Source organism: Phlebotomus papatasi, chromosome 3, assembly GCF_024763615.1.
Source record: "Phlebotomus papatasi isolate M1 chromosome 3, Ppap_2.1, whole genome shotgun sequence".
In the NCBI taxonomy this organism is placed as follows: Eukaryota; Metazoa; Arthropoda; class Insecta; order Diptera; family Psychodidae; genus Phlebotomus; species Phlebotomus papatasi.
In genome coordinates this window covers 46,689,610-46,710,030 of record NC_077224.1, presented here as the reverse complement: position 1 = coordinate 46,710,030, position 20,421 = coordinate 46,689,610, and the positions used below count along the sequence as shown (strand labels likewise).

The 20,421-nt window shown below is 33.4% G+C and overlaps 1 protein-coding gene across 8 annotated transcripts in view; it reads left to right on the top strand.

Moving 5' to 3' along the window:
- Positions 1–18,849, top strand: part of LOC129808010 (CREB-binding protein) — a 57,156-nt gene extending 38,307 nt beyond the window's left edge. For 4 of the 8 annotated variants that reach the window (XM_055857645.1, XM_055857649.1, XM_055857646.1 and 1 more), the window contains exons 15-17: positions 3,149–3,382; positions 3,467–3,700; positions 11,737–18,849. In XM_055857645.1, coding sequence (XP_055713620.1) covers positions 3,149–3,382; positions 3,467–3,700; positions 11,737–12,309 — 1,041 coding nt within the window. In that variant the 3' untranslated portion in view covers positions 12,310–18,849. The remainder of the gene's footprint in view (positions 1–3,148; positions 3,383–3,466; positions 3,701–11,736) is intronic. The other 4 variants (XM_055857652.1, XM_055857648.1, XM_055857651.1 and 1 more) reach the window with 2 other exon arrangements.
- The last annotated feature ends 1,572 nt before the right edge of the window (positions 18,850–20,421 follow it).

The window sequence follows — 20,421 nt, the reverse complement described above, 5'->3', positions numbered from 1 at the left end:
ATAATCTGTGCCTGTAACTCTGGACTTCCTTGCGCATCTTGCATACATATTCACAAACTAAAAGTTAACTCTTTAAGGACGAGAGGGTCAAAAATTGGATGTCTGAAAAAAATTTTTTTTTTTTGACTTTAAACCGAAACATAGCTTTAGAAGGCTGTAGGAAAAATTTCATTTTTGGGACACCGGTGACCCAATCGTCCTTAAAAGAGTTAAGGTTCTTCTTTCACCAACTATTACCAATCTACTATTAGATACGTCAAAAATACAAAACATATACCAAAATATAAGATTCCTAGACTGTACAAAGACTGTAAGAAACCAAGAGCCGTAGTGGCTCTTCGATGCCTCTCCTCCTTCGGCTACTAATGGACACTACGGCCCATGCTCTACCTTAAAATAAGGTAACAAGACTTATAGTCATCTTTCTCCACGAAATTCAAACCCTCCAAATATATTTATTAAAGGCCCAGCTTATTAAATATCATCCAACTTGCACCCGGAAACATATAGAAGTTCAACTACACCATCAATGGCTAAGGATATTCTTTGAAATTTCACTAATCTTTCATCCTGGAACTCGAAAAATCCTATAATACAAACTAAAGCTTAAGATTCGCAATCACAGAGCATTCAACTTGCATCCGGGAATTTTAACTAAAGGCTTAGATTCTTAATTAAAAATTACATAACTTGTATCCAGAAACTGAAAAAGACCATCTAAAAAGACAATTCACAACGATTTCCACGTTTTTAGACATTTGTAATGTTTTTTCCTGTACTCGTTATCCTCCCTAATGCGAGATAATTACATCTGATGCTCGGATCTTCACGATATACTTATTATGCATATAAATATTTTATGTTCTATATGACTTTTGCCCAATGAAAAGCATTTCGACTGAAGTATATGTCTTAAATGGAAATTCAACAATTTTTACATAACTTGTTTAAAAATTCAACAAACTTGGTTGAAATACAGAAGGCTTCACACTATAATAGTGTGAAAAATTATCATCAAACTATAACGGTGTTATCACACTAGAAAATTTTCTCATTGAAAAGTTGCTAATTAAAACTTTTAGAACCACTCGAAATCGCTGATTTAGCCAGGACACATTGCTAGAATTGCTCAATGTCACGATGACATGTGGGTTGTCAGATGAGTGATTTTGTTTTTGAAGCATTTCAGTCGTTTGAGTAAAAATGTGTGATTTTAGTGAAGAAGAGGAAGTTCTCATCCTGTACACTGCTTTTGTGTTGTGCAAAAGGACCCGCCAAGCGAAAAGAAGGAGGGTGTGGGCGAGAGATTGGCTTTTAACGCGACCTTCACATAGTTTCGTTGAAAATCTTTATGACAACATCGCAAGTGGAGATTTTTTTGGACACAATGATTTTCTTCGGATGACTTCGGAGAAATTTGAAGAGCTTCTTCAAATCGTATGGCCTTATCTACAAAAGAAGTCGATTTGTGACTCAATTTGTCGCAAACGGACTGAAAACCATCAGATCGGCTGCCTCTATTTTTCTATTCCCGACAGTTGTAGTCCCAAATGACGGATTCTTGATGTACAGCCTCAATCAATTCCGCCACCATCTCATTTGACCACGAAATCCTAGAAGTTTATGAACGAATATAAAATGTAGATCGAACATATTTTTGTTTAGCTTTTTTCTTACTTATCCTCTTCATCGATCTTTTTCAATGCCTTTTGCCCTTTCTTCTCCATCTCGTTTACGATAAATTGGTACTACTTTTAATCACAATTTCATCACTAATAAACTGGTGGGAGAGTTGTGGTGCAGAAACTACCCGAATGACTGCAATAAAGTAGTACCAGATGCAAATGTAATGAGCAAATTTTGCTCATTATTTGCTCATTAGTTATCAATCGTATTTATGCTATTTTAATCTATTTAAACCAATTTTTGTGACTCGAGTCTACTTTTTTATCACTAAATAAATCGATTTCTAAAAGTTCTTGAAGAAAATTGCACAATTGGGCATATATCAGCAACAATTGATGTGAATCACATGAAAATTTTCATGTGAAATTCTCTAGTGTGATACCACGGTAATAGTGTTAATTTTTGATCATGTGACAAAAAATACCATAAAGTTGTGTATTTTTTCAGACTATAATAATGTGTAAAACTATAATCATGCTATAATAGTGGTAATTTTTAGAATTCTTCAACAGTTTGAAACTACAAAACATTGTTAAAAATTTTTTATGACTACAATAGTGAGAAATTTTACACAGTTTCAAATTAAACAACGTTGTTGAAAATTTTTCAACTAATAGTGGTAATTTTCAATCACGTGACAATAAATTACCAAATTATTGTGCATTTTTTTAAACATTTTTAAATTTAACAAATAAAATGGTCGATTTTGCACTATTATAGTAGTAAAATTTTACACATTTTTTTTTACTGTGTGCATAAACACCTACGAAAGTTATGTTTTGTGAGTGCCAGAATTAAGCCTCGTTTGTAGTGTGTCAGGAAGTGACTTGGCTATGAAGGAGCTTAGTCGTCTCTGGACTTTAGTCGTAAGTGTGTCCAGCACTTTATGCAACGAAAATGCGGAGCTAGTGACATGTGTCATAAAAAATATCAAATCAATTGGAACAATCTTGTCGTGGACACGCTTTACCACCTGTTCTCAACCGATCCAAAAATCCCCAAAATTATTTTAAAAGTAATAGAATTGATGTTCTTCGTTATTTCTTATTAAGAAGTGTTTTTTGGAACCTTGTAGATGGTTTATCGTCTTTTTTTTCTCTAAAATCATTCTTATTGTATTTTAAAATGAAAAAAAAATGTAGACATAGCTTTGGGTAATATTTCGGCCACCTTGATTCTCAGAATTACTTGCCCTTCCGAAATTTTTCCAAAGACTTTTTCGCATCATGTCGTTCGTCCACGCGACATATTTTGTATAATCTCCAAAGTATGCAATAACTAAAAAATCAAGGAATTTTGAGGAACAAAACAAGTGGCTGAAATTACAAGCTGGCCGAAATTTGGTACAGTTTCCTTAATTGAACTTCATGCTAACATAAAAAAAAGAACGACACTCACAACGCAAAATAAAAGTATTTTAAATATATCTTTTTTAAATTTTTCTTCCCGTGCTTTGAAAAAGATTATGGGAATGGTAGGACCTCAGAATAATCAGATGATGGCAGCTGTTCGACCCCATGTCCAACAATCGATGCCTCAGAATCAGCAACAGAATAATCCAGCTCACAAGCACGCTCTTCAGCAACTGATGCAGACGTTGAAGAGCCCAACTTCCGGCCAGGAGCAGCAGAATCAAATTCTGCAGATACTCAAATCAAATCCACCTCTAATGGCAGCATTTATAAAACAGCGACAGGTAAGTAGGGGAAAGCCGGAGGATTTGGACTCTGGCGTGGCAGATTTAATTAATTTGGGTGCTTCTTTTTCTTTTCCCCCGAAGTCACAGCAGAATCAAAATCAAGGTGGTGGTCAGCAACAAGGTGGTCCTTTGCCTCATATGTTGAACACTCAGGCGCAGCAGCAGCAGCAGCAACAGCAACAGCAACTGCAGCAGCAGCAACAGCAGCAAGTTGTGATGCCGGGTGGACCACCGAATCAGGGACCCGCTAGTCGCATGCAGAACATGCAGAATGCAATTCTTGGCCAACCAGGAGCCAATCCTCATCAAGTTCAGGTGAGTCTTTTTGTTCTGACATCTTTTTCTCTACCATACGGCATCTTATCGGAATTTTGTTGTAGAGTGTACACGACCTTTCTCTTTTTTTGCTGTAGAGAATTTTATTAGAACAATGGGACTGTCTCTAAAGTGCGTCTATTTGTTCAGAGATCTTTTTATTGACCATAAAGTTTCTATTTATTGTGCAAAGTTGTGAAAGAGACTGGTTGGATGATTTTTGGTACCTCACATTTTTTTGTCTCAACATTCGCATTAACGCTATATTTCATTTACAGAGAATTATGCCAAATTGTGTTTAAATCTCGTCGTGGAATTTTATTAATATATTCCGATGAAAAATATAAAATATCTCTCAGTTTCTCTGTCTTATTTTTTCAAAAATTCCAATGTATAAGTACACTAGAGAAATTATATTCCCAAATATTTATTGTCTTATTTGAATCCCAGATTCTTATTTGAAGGTGCAGTAAGCAAGGATAATAGGAATTTACTTAAATACAGGGGGTCCCGGGATTATCCAAATACACTTATGAAGTATTGCCTACTATTAGGAGCTCAGTTGTGAAATTATTTTTGAAATTCCCCTAAATGTATGCATTTTTTCGAGGCGGTAAACAGTTAAAAAAAACAGTGAACAGTTAAAAAATCTGAAAGGTGTGTCAGAGTTATTATCTCCAAAATTTAACGCACAAACGAATTTGCATGTATTCCTAGTACACTCAGTCACAGGATTGTGCACTTCGGGATTATGCAAGTACAATTATGTATGTTTGCCTACCATTGGGACACTGAGAAAAAAAGAGGCTACGATTAACATTTTTTCCACATAAATTTAACACTTAGGTGTTAAAATATATCAACATTTTTTAATGTTAATTTTACACCTTTTTAAGGGTAAAATTAACATGAAAAGGGTTACTTTAACCCCTAATACACTTAAAAAGGGTAATATTTACACCGATTTCGGGTAAATACTGCAGGGTAAAATAAACATTTCCTGAATGTTATTTTAACTTTTTCGGATTTCTCTCAGTGGAGTCAATTTATGAAATCCTTTTTCAAATACGCCTGAATATATACGATTTTGTGACGCGGGAATTTTGAATACACTATGCTTATTTTTACAGAATAATAATTTCTTTTATTCAGGTAACATTTTTCAATATTTTAACAATTTATTGAAGAACTCTACCCAAATAGTCCTGTTTGTTAACACACTTTGTGTTCCAACTACTTTTACTCCGCGCGGAATTCATTCTACGGCAGATTTATTTAAAAGAAATCTCCTGCGGGTAAGCAAACCTTCTCGATGCATTATGTAATTTCACGCGTTTTTTTTTGGTCCCAAAAATGTGCATAATTCCGGGACTGAGTGTAGCAAAGAACCTAGATTCCACGCATTCCAAGGTTATTTATAAATAAACTCAGCAGCCATGGGCTTTTCTGGGCTTATCAATGTCATTGTCTATTCTAAATAGTTTGAAAATAGAAGACTAGGAAAAGAAAAAAAGATCACTGACATCTGCTAATAAGTCTTGGTAATCAAAGTTTTGAGACTCAAAAATTGCGTCATCAAACATTTGGTAATCAAAATTTTGAAACTTAAAAATTTGGCGACAAAATATTTGTAATCAAAATTTTGGGACTCACAAATTTTGAGCATCAGAAATTTTTCATCAAATACATTATAATCAAAATTTTGGGACTCAAACTTTTTTTTAAACAAATATTTAATAATCAAAATTTTCAAACCATCACATGATCAGATATTTAGTAGTTAAAATTTTGGGACTGCAGAATTTGCTGATCAAATATTTGGTAATCAAAATTTTGATACTTAAAAATTTGGTGATTAAATATGTGCAATCAAAACTTTGGTATACGGCATGCTTCGCACGCGCGAGCCTTCGAACAATCCATGTTTTCTCTTTGTTAGGAAGGAGATAAATCTTAATTTCATAGCCATAAGATAGGTAATCATAAAACTGATCTTCACAGCAAAACTAGGCAGCCTAGTTCTTCTTGACTGGGGTCTAGAATCACGAATAGAAAATTGGCCCAAAATGGGTAATTTTGATGGCGAATATTTCGTGTGAATTTTCACAGTTAAATTCATTTTCAGAAAAAATCACTTACACTAATGGATAAAGGGTTAATGTGGGTTGATATTTACGTAATATTTTTTTGCAACGGAGGAAAATTATTTCTCAAAAGGAGGAAATTACGCAAATACTACACTGCGTATTGGTTCAACCTCTGAAAGTGTTATGGTTCGCCAACCCATCAGGCAACTCCAGCTGTTTGAAAATGAGAACCTAACCTCAATGAGGAAAACAAAAGGGAAGAGTTGAAGAAAAGGCTCAGGGAAGACAAGAAAATTAAAAGAGAAAAATAATAACTAATCAGCAATTTAAAAGAAATATTCTTTATTTTATATATTTTGTGGTATCGTAGTAGGCTAAAAAAATCTTTTACATTAGTCCGGACTCTGTTATTCTCTCCTTATGGTGTCCATTTTAGAGCCTGGCATAACTACATCATAAAATATATATAATCTGCCCTCATCCTCCTCATCATCTAGCTCAGCATCGAGGTTGTCTTTGAGCTTGGCTGCTTTCAGGGCTTCATAGGCAGTCTTCATCTTCTGATACTTTCTCAATTTCTCTGTGCTATACGCTGGATTGTATCAATTCCATCTGTCATGCTTCCCATCGTAATCAATGAAGTAATAGTGAGCAATTTTGGCTACAATGAAATTTCCTCAGTTCTTCTTCGGATGCACCATACAATCCTTTTAATGAGTCAGTTACTCTCTTTCGGTACTTTGTGACCACTTTGCTGTCCCCTATTGTACCATCGATCTATGTGTACAGTGTCTCTTTTTCCTTCTACGGGAGCTGATATTTGACTGAGTGTAGACCAGCTGAGCAATAGTACGATGTGGGGATGTACTATGGGATATGAGGATTGATGTCCTTGTCCTCGTCATTCACAACCATTGGTCCAGTTCCTGCCTTTCGGGTTACTCGAGTTTCTTGGCTTTCTGCAGCCTTTACTGGATGTCTTCCTCGACTTCCGAATACCTAATTAACTTGAAAGATGCCAATTATGCAATTACAATTAGGGAAACACAATGTTTTCACTTACCCACGGTTTTTTCCTTGAACAGACTTAAAAGTACTGAAACCTTTCAACCTTCTTTGATTACGCACGAAACAGATTAACAAAAGATAAAATATTAAATTATTTACTCTATATTCTAATGAAAAATGAGAAAAATGCTGTTTTTACTAAGCCAAAACAAAAAGCTCGTTTGTTTACTTTTTATGACAAATTGACAGCTGATAAATTTTAGGGTTGTCACATTTGAAATTTTCACATTTCAGTCGATTTGTCGTCATTCAATTTCAAGAAAAACAGTGCTTCAGATAAATGTCGAAAAATGTGTTTTAGGAACATTCTTTTAGTGAAGTGATGGTTTTCGCGGATTCATGGGTTTAAAATCTAACAATCGATAAATAATTTTTTATTGTGAGGAAAAGCTATTCCAGGAAAAACTGCAATGACGAACCTATACCACCCATAGGTTGAACCTTGCCTTCGCAGGCAAGGTTCGCACAATTTGTCATACATTTTTCATTTTCCTGTCTAGGAAAAACCATAAATTTTGCGACAGTGAATTAGATACGTATAGAAACCTAAAAGACAAGAGACTTTATTGGTGTAGCTCAATCCATGGTGCATTTCACAGTTTAGTCGGAAAAAAATCTTGAAAATGGAGTTCGAAAAACGTGCGAACCATGCCTAACTTCCCCTAATGTACTCACAAATTTTGAACATAAAAAATTTCTTCATCAAAATGAGAATTTTGAGACTCAAATCTGTGATAAATCAAGTTTGAGTCCCAAAATTTTGATTACCAATGAAATGAAATGAAATTATCAATGAAAATCATGTTGATGGTCCCCTGATCGATTTAAAGAAGAATCTCAACATTTATGTATGTTTCACATTAGTTTTAAAAGATATTTTTTCAGAAATCTTTAGGAAATTTGCTCTAAAATAGGTACTTCATATTTTTGGAAAATGACAAAAAACAACAAATTAGGCATTTAGAGTGATCGGAGCGCGATGTCTCAGATGAACAAAATTGTACTCCTAAGTGTTGCCTATCGTTTGGTGTTAATGAATTTTTAATATTTTGTTTAGTTTATTTTATACAAATTTTTAATCCTCACTTTAAGACCATTTTTTTGGTAATTCTTAGAGAAACTCTAATTTTACACCCTGAAGGAGTGGTTTTACAAAGTTTTTTGTAATTATCAAAATTGTTGCACAGCTAATGAGCTTTCTAACGGACCTACAATTTTTAAGTTCTGTTCACTAGAACCTGAGATATAACGGATAATGTAAGGCAAAACTGAAAAAAATATAAAAGTATTAACAAAAACACAGTGTCACGTGATTGAGCAAAACCAAGGTCAGATTCCTAATCAGGGGACTTGACTCTATCAAATGTACCATGTGAGATCTCCGTTAGCAAAAAAAAGTTGTGAATTTGTTGCATAGTGTAAGAGGCCTGGGTGCAGTGATTCCGAAAAGAATAAACCCGACCCATGACCCCGACGGTGCAAAATCCTTGCTTCCTGACCATTTTGCTTTTATAAACGATCTCTGTATTATGCTTTCAAGAATGCAAGAGCAAAAATATTAATTGAATAAATGATAATGATAAGGGAAACGTGAATTTTCTGAATAATCTTGCCCGATAAGAAATTAGGGAAACCTTAGGAATTATTATTAGTAATAGTATAGAGACACTTTAGATTTGCTATTACAATGTACCTCGTGTTGGAATTTCCCAGGAACCCGGGTTGGACGATTTTTTTTACATTTTACATCATTTTTTACATAGTGAAAAAGCCTTTAACACGTGCTACATTTTTAACATGTAAAGTTAAAATGTAAAAAATGTAAAATTGATTGATACCCATCAAATATCAAGTTCAATTTTTTTTACTCAATCAAAGATTTCGTTGTAATCAGTAAAATATTTTGCGACTTTTTGCTGTTATAAAGCTTGTCGTCTAAAATGCATGATGAAATTTACTGGCAATTTCAATTCAAATTTTCTACTACCCGGTTGAACTAATATAATAGTAACCATCTACAAATGATTATCAATTTTTGAACTTATATATCTACATGCTCAGGGAGTTTTTTAAAATTGTTTTGTGGTTTCTGCTAATCATAAATATTGTAAAAATTATTGAAATTGAGATTTATTTCCTGCTCTCTTCATAACAATAATTTTTTTTGGGGGAATTTGCTAGGGGAAAGTCGTCTGCCTTCAAACGAAAAATGGAGTTCCAAATTTAAGATTTTTTTCTGAAAAATCCACAAAATGGATTTTATTTTCTACTACACCAAAAAATTCTCTTGTTCATTCGGCGTATATGATTACCTCATTTAGCACTCGCAAGTCCTCAGTTTTTCCTTCTGAGGAAATTAAAAAAGTGATGTCGATTTGTATGAAGGCAGCTGGCATAGTCTGCCTTCAAACGCGAGGCAGCTGCCTTTAAATGTTTTTTTTTCACTGAGAATATTGAATCAATAAAACTAAATGGGCTATAAATGATTAGATTGAAGCCTAACGCACTCACTAAAATCATCACTGCAGTCAAAAGACATTAAACAATAACTTTTCTTCACATTTTTCTGAAGCACTGTTTTGCACATGAAAATTTGGAAGAAAAAGCCATTGAAGTTGACAATTGTCAACTTGAAACATCCCGGCCGGAGCAAGATAGCAGGTTATAAGTATTTGTATGACGTTCGTCAGAGAAAAGTAGGAGTTCGATTTCACATGTTTTGATGTATGGAAAGATAGGATTTAAAGGCACACGACATTAGCATTTAAAGGCTGCTGCAGGGTGATATTTGCAAATTTTTGCCACCCACAAAAATTGTGTCATCTGAACCAAAATGTATTAACAGAAATATTAAGCCTGATTAACCTTCTATGTGTCACAATGGAAGATTTATTTGTAAAATGATTTTTACTATGAAAAATCACATGATTTGTGGAACATCAAAATTACAGTTTAGAGCTCATTTTCATTTTTTTTGATCTAGCATCTAGGAAATAGGAGCTAGGCTCTCCATTTTTTGATGATTTGTGAGGATGATGGATAGCTACCTAATAGTTAAGAGAATATAATTTATGCTTTTGAGAACAACGAAAAAATCGCAACATTTGAAGGCTGCTGCATTTAAAGGCAGACGACTTTCCCCTATATACCTTTTTCTGGAGATCACATTCCCGAAAACAATGTTCATGAAGAGGTAATGAATAATGTGGTAATGAATATTCTAAAAACCATCGTACTTTATTATTAAAATGAGACCAACGTTAAACAAAAATTCACAAAGAAATTATGATATTATATCGATTTTTAATAAAATCAGCACAGAATCTGAGTAAAACCGATCTAAATTGCTAAACGCTTCGTTCCAAAGCTGTGAGGATTTTATATACAATTTTAACCGTTTTCTGCTTAAACTGTGCGCTCTTTATTTGCAATTTTAACTTTTTTGTGTTGAAGCTATGAGTTTATTACATACAAGTGAAATCATTTTAAGCTTAAGTTGTGCGGGATTTAAGCATAATATTAATCGGTTTATGCTGAAGCAGTGCCGGTTCTATAACTACCCGTATTTAACTTTAGTAATGCGTGTATTATACACATATACGATCGTTTTTTAATAAAGATTAAATTAAACATAAATATTGCTGCTTTATTTTTTGCGTTGTGTATTTTAACCTTCTGTATTAAGAACACAAAGTCCTCAATTTTTCCTGCCCTCCTGGAGTTTTGATTGGCTTTTTAAATATAGAAAAACAGCTAAATAATTCTTGATCAACTCTTCTATTTGAAGCACTTTCTTTTAGTTTGAATTTCTGAATAAATGATAATCAATAATGTACACAATATATCACTGTATTATATTTACATTGCAATTATTGCAAATGTTGCAAATGCACTAAATCGCAAGTTCTTTTACGTGTCATTATATCAAAGTCTGTTAAAAATAACCTACACGGTAAAAAATTTCGGTACGTATTTGTTCCAAAAATTAGCTCGTCCACGAACACTATAGTTTTTGGAACAAATTTGTACCTTCTAGAAGGAACAAAAAGATACCCAATATTAGTAATGAATTTGTTCCAATAAATAGCTCGTCTAGTATAAAAAAGCGTATCCCTCCTCCTCTCACACTTAGTCACCCGTCACCGAAGTGAAGAGGACGCCAAATCTGTGGCAATTTTCGTGCTACATGGTTTCACTTTTTTAATTCGAGATTCCCTTCCCCTCCTTCTGCCAGCACTTGCATATGATTTCGTCATGCACGCGTCTGTATAAAACTCTCTTAAGTTGATTCTTATTTGATGTTCCTTATGAACTTTCGCCACCGAAATACATCTCGACTGAAGTATAAGTCTTAACTGTAAGACGAAATCACTTACACAAATTTGTTCCCGACAATGTGAAAAAAAATCCCCATATGAGTAACAATTTGGTTTCAAAAATTACCTCGTCCACGGACATCGAAAATTTTTGGAACAAATATGTTACATATGTAGGAATAATATCGTTATTAAGAAAATGTACCAATTTGTTCCTGATAATGGGAACAAAATAGCCGAGTGCAACAAATTCTGTTCCAAATTTCGGGAACAAATTTGTATAAAACGAAATCAACTCAAATTTGAAGACATTCCACTGTATCAAAACGGTTCCAAAAGAAAACTCTAACAAAATTGTAACTGTATTTTGTGACGAAACTGTAAAGAAAACTTTTTGGAACAAACAAATATCTTCTCTAGGTACAAATTGATTCCAAAAAAATTTGTTCCAATATTTTGGTCAGTGTCCAAAAGTTTTTACCGTGTATACTGTGCCACTGATATCCCCAGGAATGAAAGACTAGGTTCTAAGCTAGGTATCTTCCCTTGCCTTATTTTTTTCCAGGTGGGAGTTGGTGGGCAATTACAGACGCCGCAACAACAGCAACATTGGTACAAGCAACAGCAGATGATGCTTCAGCGTCAGATGCAGATGCAAAATTTCCCACCTGCTCCGCCCTACCAGCGACCCCGGGCGCCCCAAATGGGTGGGTACCAGGGCGGTGGAGGTGGCTTTGGGCAGGATCAGCAGCAGCAGCAGTATGCCATGCAGCAGGGCATGAAGCAGCCCAATCCACAGCAACCGGGTGGTGGTGTTCTGTCACAGTCACTGCAACAGGGTGGTCCTGGGGCAGGGGGTCAGGGGGTAATGGGACCCCCAACGCCCCAACATGCCATGCAGCAGCAACTGATGCAGACTGTACGATCACCACCGCCAATTAGGAGTCCTCAGACGACACCATCACCACGGGCCCAACAATCACCGCACCATCTCTCCAGCCATTCACCGGCGCCTCAGGGCGGTGGAGGGGTAGGTGGTGGGGTACCGGGTGACCCAGTGGGTGGGGGTGGACCGGGTGGGGATACGTCCCCACTCAATCCCCAGGAACGTCTCACGAAATTCGTGGAGCAACTGTAGTAATCAATTGAATTAATCTGTGAGGACTCTTCTTGGGAGTATTTTTTCGACTTGTGCTTTTATTTCTTAAACTTCTACTTCAACGATCTACGTGGTGTCGCGTAGAGAGAGATGTGGATGGTGGAGAAAAAAGAAGAAAAACAAAAAAAAATGGGGAAGATGAAATAGAGAAAAAAAGACATGAATTTTTTATTCCTTTCTCACCACTTTGGGTTTTTTTTTTGGGATGTTTTCGAAAATTTGAAGAGAGAAAAAAAACTGATAAAGTGGAATAGACGCTGAGAGAATGAGTAAAGAACAGAGGGAATTATACAAAGAGAAAAAGAATATTGAGATAACAGAAAAAAACATTTATATTATGTACTTATTTTAAGTGAATGAAAAACTTGTAAATAGCTGTAAAGTGGTAAGTAACAAAAAAAAAAATAGAAAATAATTATATTAATGAATATAAAAAAAAAACAAGTGCATAATTAGGTATTTAGGAGTATCTCATGAGAAACAACACACAACAACAACAAAAAATCATGTTAAAATACCAAATAAGAGTCAAATTTTTTCTCATTTAACACATTTTTTATTTTTATTTCTATTTTTATTTTGTAAATAGCGAAGGAGGTAGAGTAGATTTTTTTCTTGTAGAAATATTGTGAGAGAAAAAAAAATTACCCATGAAATTCATCCTTAAATTAAAGAGAGAAAAATAATAATAAATATAATTGAGTAATTTTCTTGAATATCAATGCATGAAATGTTGATTTGAAAACCATGCAAAAGAATATTAGAATATGACTCGGGGATCTCTGGAGCCTCCAAAGTGGCGGAATTATAAACGCTGTAAGTTTTTGAACAAATGGAACATTACAAAGATGAAAAAAAATATGACTAACAAGATGAAACCAATAACCGAAAAAATGGAGAGAGATGGGTGGTGGCTGTGTAATTAAAAAAATTAAAAAATATAAAAGAAAACTAAAAAAAATGAATTGAAACTAGAAAAAAAGTGAAAAAATAATTCTTAGGGTACGTAGCTGTGTAAATGAATGCCTGAATGTTGAACAGAATCCAAATTCCAATAATATTTAAGGGAAACTATAATAGATGATTTATACCTAAATAATTGCGAGGGATAGGCCTACGAGGGGGATAGGTCTCTTCGATATGTAAGTAAAACAAAAAAACAAAAAAAAAAACCGTAGAAAAAAAAAAGATTTTAACAGCGACTTAGTGATTTCTTTTCATTAAAAAAATCCCATTTATTGCGTCACTATCGTCATCTAAATAATAAAAAAAAATAAGAAAAAGAAAAATATTTGCAAAAAATAGTCGAGTAGAAAATATTTAATAAAAAAAAGCTTTGTTTACACTCGTCAATATCACTGAAGAAAAAAGAAAATTGTAAAAAAAATGTATAAGCGAAAGAAGAGATAGAATCTTTTATATTAGCTTCCAAGAAAAAAAGCTTCTAAAAAAAAAAAATGAAAAGAAAAGACGAATTAATAAAAAAAAAGAAGAAATTACATAGGAAAAACAAATCGCTTGATTTATTTTTTAAATCAGCCTATTTTTTTTAAAAATAATTTTTAAATATTTTGTAATTTAATATCTAGCTTGAGAAATAGATTTTTTTTATTAATTATATTTTTTTTGGTTTAATAGAAATGAGAAAATGAATCTAAAAAAATGAAGAGATTTTTTGAGGCAGAGAAAAGTTGCAGTGTTTTTTTTTACCACGCGAAATTCCCTCTTTTCTTTATTTATTTTTTATTTTTTTAAATGAAATATATTTTTCCATGTCACAACATCCACCATGAAAAAAAAAGAGTAGTACTTTATGCATCTTTTTTACTTCATCGTAGAAAATAGTAATCCCTAGAACTAAAGTTTACCCAATAGCAAAAGAAAGCGGAATAAGGAATCACAAGAGAAAAATTCCTCGGAATTTTCCAGTATTTTTCCTTGATAAATTCCACGGAAATTTTCCATGGTGTATTTCCAAGGAAATTCCTGTGGATTTATGGTGGATATTTTGTGTGGAATATTTCCCAGGACATCTACGTGGATTTAATGTGGATTTTTCCAGTTAAATAAAATCGAGAAGAAATGAACCTGTCACGTGCATCTCATATTTTCATTTCTCAATATTAAAAAAAAAATAGTCAACTTCAAAAACATAATTTTCCTAAAAAATATATTCAATGAAATGAAACAACTCATATTTTAGGTCCGCAGTCTGTTTAATGTTATCACTTCACGATTATCTACACAAAACGCAGCGTCGCATAGTTCATAATATTATAAGTAAGACAGAACTCACTAAGATCTTTTGCATAAAATTTGATGGCTGAATAATCCATCTATTTTTTAGCGCCACAATGGAAGTATTTCTTGGATTTTCGCTAGGAAATAAACAGAAGCTTTCCAGCAGAAAAGGGAGCGTATTGCAGAAAAATCCATAGGAAAGCTTGTGGAATTTTTCATGGAATTTTTCAATGGAATCCGCGGAAGTTTCACGTTTGGTTATGCATAGATATCTACCATGGACATCTATGGAAAATGCCGCTGGATTTCCATTAGATGATCGAATTTCCACGGAATGCAACAATTTCACGGATTTTCCTATGAAAGATCCCATGGAATGAGCGGAATTTGTCAATAAATTTCCAATGGAATTTCCGTGTTCGTTTACTATGGGGTAGTTGTTTTGCTCCTGTCCCCATAGCAAAATTTCGCGGAAATTCCAGTGGAAAGCCAGTGATAAGCAAATTCGGTTTGTGGATAAACTCCAAGGGTTTTTCATTTGGAACTTATTACTAATTTTGGTTCCATTTGGACAAAATGATATGAAAACTTTAAGGTTTATTATCTCGAAAACTATGAGAGATAGAGGCCTTGAATCTTACACCACATTAAAGTCTCCTTTAGGTTTGAAATATGCGAAATTTCACTTGAAAATGAAGAAAAGGAGGTGAGAAATGCAAGAAAATAAAATCCGCGAAAAATTCGTGGCTCGCGAAAATCCGCTGAAAATTCCGAGTCTCTCGAAAATCTGCGTAAAATTCCGCGGCCAGCGAAAATCCGCAAAAAATTCCCTGATCTGCAAAAAAATTACTCAAATTCCGCGGCCCTCAAAAATTCACGGAAAATTCCGAGTCACGAAAATCTGCGAAAAATTCCGTAGCCAGCGAAAATCCGCAAAAAATTCTGTGATCTGCGAAAAAATCACTCAAATTCCGCAGCCTTCGAAAATTCACGGAAAATTCCGAGTCTCTCGAAAATTCGCGAAAAACTCCGCGTCCGCGAAAATCCGCAAGAAATTCCGTGATCTGTGAAAAAAATCACAGAAATTTCGCGGCCCTCGAAAATTCACGGAAAATTCCGAGTCTCTTGAAAATCTGCGAAAAATTCCGCGACCAGCAAAAATCGGCAAAAAAATTCCGTGATCTGCGAGAAAATCACGGAAATTCCGCGGCCCTCGAAAATTCACGGAAAATTCCGAGTCTCGAAAATCTGCGAAAAATTCTGCGGCCAGCGAAAATCCGGAAAAAATTCCGTGATCTGCGAAAAAAATCACGGAAATTCCGCGGCCCTTGAAAATTCACAGAAAATTCCGCGTCCCTCGGAAATTCGCGAAAAATTCCACTTCTTCCAATTCTGTGTCCTTCGAAAATCCGTGAAAAATCCACGGCCCGCGATAATCTGCGAAAAATTCCGTAATTTGCAAAAAAATCACGAAAAATTCCGCGGCCCCTTAAAAATCCACGGAAAATTCCGCGGCCCTCAAAAATCCATGGAAAATTCCGTGATTCGCGAAAATCTGCGAAAAAAATCAATGATCTGTGAAAATCCGCGGATAATTCCGCGATCTGCGAAAACCCGTGAAAAATTCCGTGGTTTGCGAAAATCATTCCTGTGTCAAATTCCGCGGAACTCCACGGAACATTTATATGGAAAATAACACGTGAATCTGTCGCGGGATTACCTGGAAAAGTTCCATGGAAAATTCTACTATCTTTCTACTTTGTTTTCCATGTATTTTTCCACTATTTTCCCCGAAAGTTTTTGCAAATAAATGTGTTGTGACAACAAGCATAATTTATTTTCACACTTTCTGGAAAGATTTTTAGTGATTTTTCTGTGACAATTGTAATAAAATTAATTATGCGATACTGCGTTTCATGCATTACATAGATTGTCAACCTAAAATATGACTGTTTTTATGTCATTTAGGGAAAGGTGGGACTACTTTGAGCGACGGGGCTACGTTGTTATACGATTTTTTTCGAATATTTCTAATGGAAAATGGATTTTAACATGATGTAATTTGGATAGACAAAAAAATTGTGGATCTAAATAAAATAATTGTAAGAACCGGCTTCATTTAGAGATAGGCGTAAAAGTCGTATAACAATCTAGCCCCACTGATCAAAGTAGCCCAACCTCCCCGTTTTGTGTATTTTAAGAAAAATTATGTTTTTTGACAATAGAATACTCGCCGTATTTCGTTAATTTACGCATTTTCATTGCAATTTTTACGCAAATTTTCCATTACCATATTACCTTATCTCATACTCGGTGGCACTAGGTGAAAATAATATAAGAAAATTGATGAAATAAAACAAAAATTCAATAAACGGGTGAGCAAACAAAAAACTATAAGAGAAATTAATCGTACAGCTTTTTTTGCTCATCGTTTATCGCATTTTCGTTTTATTTCTTCAATTTTCTTATACTATTTTCACCTAGTGCCACCGAGTATGAGATAAGGTAATACGGTAATCGATAATTTGCGTCAGAATTGCAATGAAAATGCGTCAATGTGATTCTGCCCTAAAGTGTTAATTCGTATCGCTGGATTAGTAAAACATATTAAAATCCTCGTGATCTTTGCTATTTCTTTAATATTCGGAAGTAAAAGCATGAGGTGCATATGACAACTTCATTTTTTCTCCACTTTATTTAGATGGAAAAATCCACACTAAATCCACGAACATTTCCATGGAAGTATTCCACAGTAAAAATCCTCTATAAATCCATGGGAATTTCCTTGGAATATTTTATGGAAAATTTCCGTGGAATTTATCAAGGAAATATACTGGAAAATTCCGAGGAATTTTTCTCTTGTGATTCCTATTCCGCTTTCTTTTTTCTATGAGAGTGACATTTACTACTTTGACAGATCTGTCAAATAAATGTCACATGGTGCAAATGTCAGAGTTGAAGAGAGAGAAAAAAAAGCGCGGGAGAAGTTTGAAAAGAGAAAAAAAGTGAAAGTGAAAACACGATTTTATCTACATCTTTTTTTTTTTAAAGAAATTTCCCAAGAGAAAAAAAATAAACAAAGTTCTTTTTTGTGTGATAGTGTAAATAAAAAAAAATAATAGCGAAAAAGATGAAGAACACTAAAATCTCTTCTATCGCAATTTCTTAGCAAAAATCAAGAGATAATTTGTTTTTTGCTAAAAACAACTAATAAAATTCTAACACCAACTTAGAGAGTGAATAAATTAATAAAATAAAATGCAAACCGTGTAATATACGAAAATGAAAACAATTTTAACTAAAAAGAAATTTTAATAAATTATTAAGCATTGCATTCTAGTGTAGATGAAAATATAAATGAATGATAAAAAAAACTAATATTGATTTAATGAAAAAAATGATAAGTGAAATTGATATGACAAACGAATCGTGGGTTTTTATATTAAAAAAAAGAAATAATAAGGAAAATATGGAGAAAATGAATGTGAAAATAAAAAGATAAATAAAAGTGAAGATAAAGTGTAAAATGAACCTTATTCGTAAAAAGAAAAGATTTAGTGTAACTTGAACTTATGTATACATATAAAAAAAAAACAAGTAATTGTAGGTGTAAAAAGATTTAAGAAATTTTTAAGAGACAAAAAAATATTCAATTTTAATAGAGCAAAAGAGACGAGTAACAAGAATGGAAGAAAAAAAAATTATATACAAGTAGAATAGTCGATGACGTGAATGGAGAATGAAATGCACTTTGATAGAAGAAAAATTAAAAAAAAAGAAAAGATGAATGAACAATGACGAAAAAAAATAGAGTGAATGTCTCCGGAGGTGAAAAAAAGAAGAAACACACTGAAATGAGTATTATTTGATATTTTTATCCTATACCTTAATATACGATACGATATACATATATAAATATATATATCAAAAATGAAGATGGATCTAAGATTATCTTAGTTTTTTTCTATTAATAACTATTAAATTGAAAATAATGAGAGAAAAAAAAAGAAATTAAAAAAAAATAGTGAAAGTAACGAAGATTCAAGTGAATAAAAACCGCTACGCAGAGAATGTAAGGTAAAAAGGAAAAATACACACAACACTAGAAAAGAGAACCGATAAAAAAATGGCGAGAAAAAGAATTAAAAAAGGAAATCATAGGATTATTTTCATAATTAATTATGAGAAGGAAAAAATGAAATACATATGTAATAAAAAATAACAATATTTTTATTTTATTATTTTTTAGAGTATAAATAAAACACTGTTGTGTTTCAATTTATTTATTATTAGTTTTAAATAAAATATATTTCAATGGAAGAAAAAAATCACTGTTTTTTTTAATAATATTTCCACAAAAATGATTGGCACATACGGCTTTCTAATGGCTGAAGTACATTGGGTAATATTTTGGTAATATTGGTCAGTAATGCTCAACGCACAATAACTTTGCTGTTTCAAATATTTCCAAAACGCTTATTTAATAAAAATCCTTTTTTAATTCCCTCACTTTCTGGGAGGTCCAACTGTTCTAAAGGCTTTCTTGGTGCCCATAAAGGTCTCAAAGTATATTTACCCTTATATTTTTGCATGATTTCATGATTAAGTAAAAGGAACACTTCAAATTCCTTCAGGTGCTTTTTGGGGTCACCTAATTTCTGGCAGAGCTTTCTTTGCGCTCCTCTTGCTCCTAAAACGCATTTTGTCCTTATATTCTTTCAAGATTTCGAGTTGAAATAAAAAAAAATACTTTAAAATATTAAATTAAAATTGTGCTGAAAATACGCACAGGTCAAGCATAAGGTGGTTCAGATTGTGCATGAAACTCGTACTTCTCAGGTATTGTGCATAAAATCTGCATAGCTCAAGCATAAAACTGTTTATATTGTGCTGAAAACGCGCACAGCTGTTAAACATAAAACGATTAAGGTTAAGAAAACTGTTAAAAATTTAGGGTAAGTGTCCCAAATTTCGGTATAGTTGCATGCAAGCGCCAAAGTCTGAAGTTTCAAATGTAATATTTTTAATACAAATTGATTTTTTTGTTCCTTCTTAAGGAGCGTTGTTTGGAACCTTATAGAGATAGACAGTTTATCGTCTTTATTTACTCTAAAATCATTCTTAATACATTTTAAAATGAATAAAAATATAGACATAGCTTTGGTGCCCTATTTCGGCCACCTTCATTCTCATAGTTCCTTGCCCTTCGGGAATTCTTCTAATGCCTTTTTCACGTCATCTCGTTTGTCGAAGCTACATTTTTTGTTATTATTTTGCATTGTATAATCTCTAGAGTATCCAAAAACTAAAAATTCATGGAAATTCGAGGAACAAAAAAGGTGGCCGAAATTGCAAGCTGGCCGGAATTTGGCACATTTACCCTAGATTCAATTTGTTTGAGCTATGCAGGACTTACGCTCAATTTTAACCATTTTATTCTTGTACTGTGCACGGCTGTACTGGTTTTCACGAGCACCATCTGTTTTAAGTTCATATTTTTTTCTGATGAGAATTACATAAATTTGCACCTTGACTCTTCTAGAATGTTACTGTTTAGTGAAAATTCTTTAAATATAATTTGAAAATTTCTTAAATACAAGAAAAACACACAAGTGCAAAATGCTTCTATTAGAAACAAATTAATCCAAATGGAGACAAGGGAAATTTTCTATTTGTAGACAAACAGTGTAAGTGAAACCGTGACGAAAGGCTTCCAAAACCTTGTTGAGTTACTCCTGAGTGCAGGATTTATACTTATTCCTGGTTTTTTCTCCTTTCCCCTATAAAACAATAAAAAAAATCTCTCCCAAAAAATCGTATTTCCGGAGTTTCCTATTCAAGCATATGCAG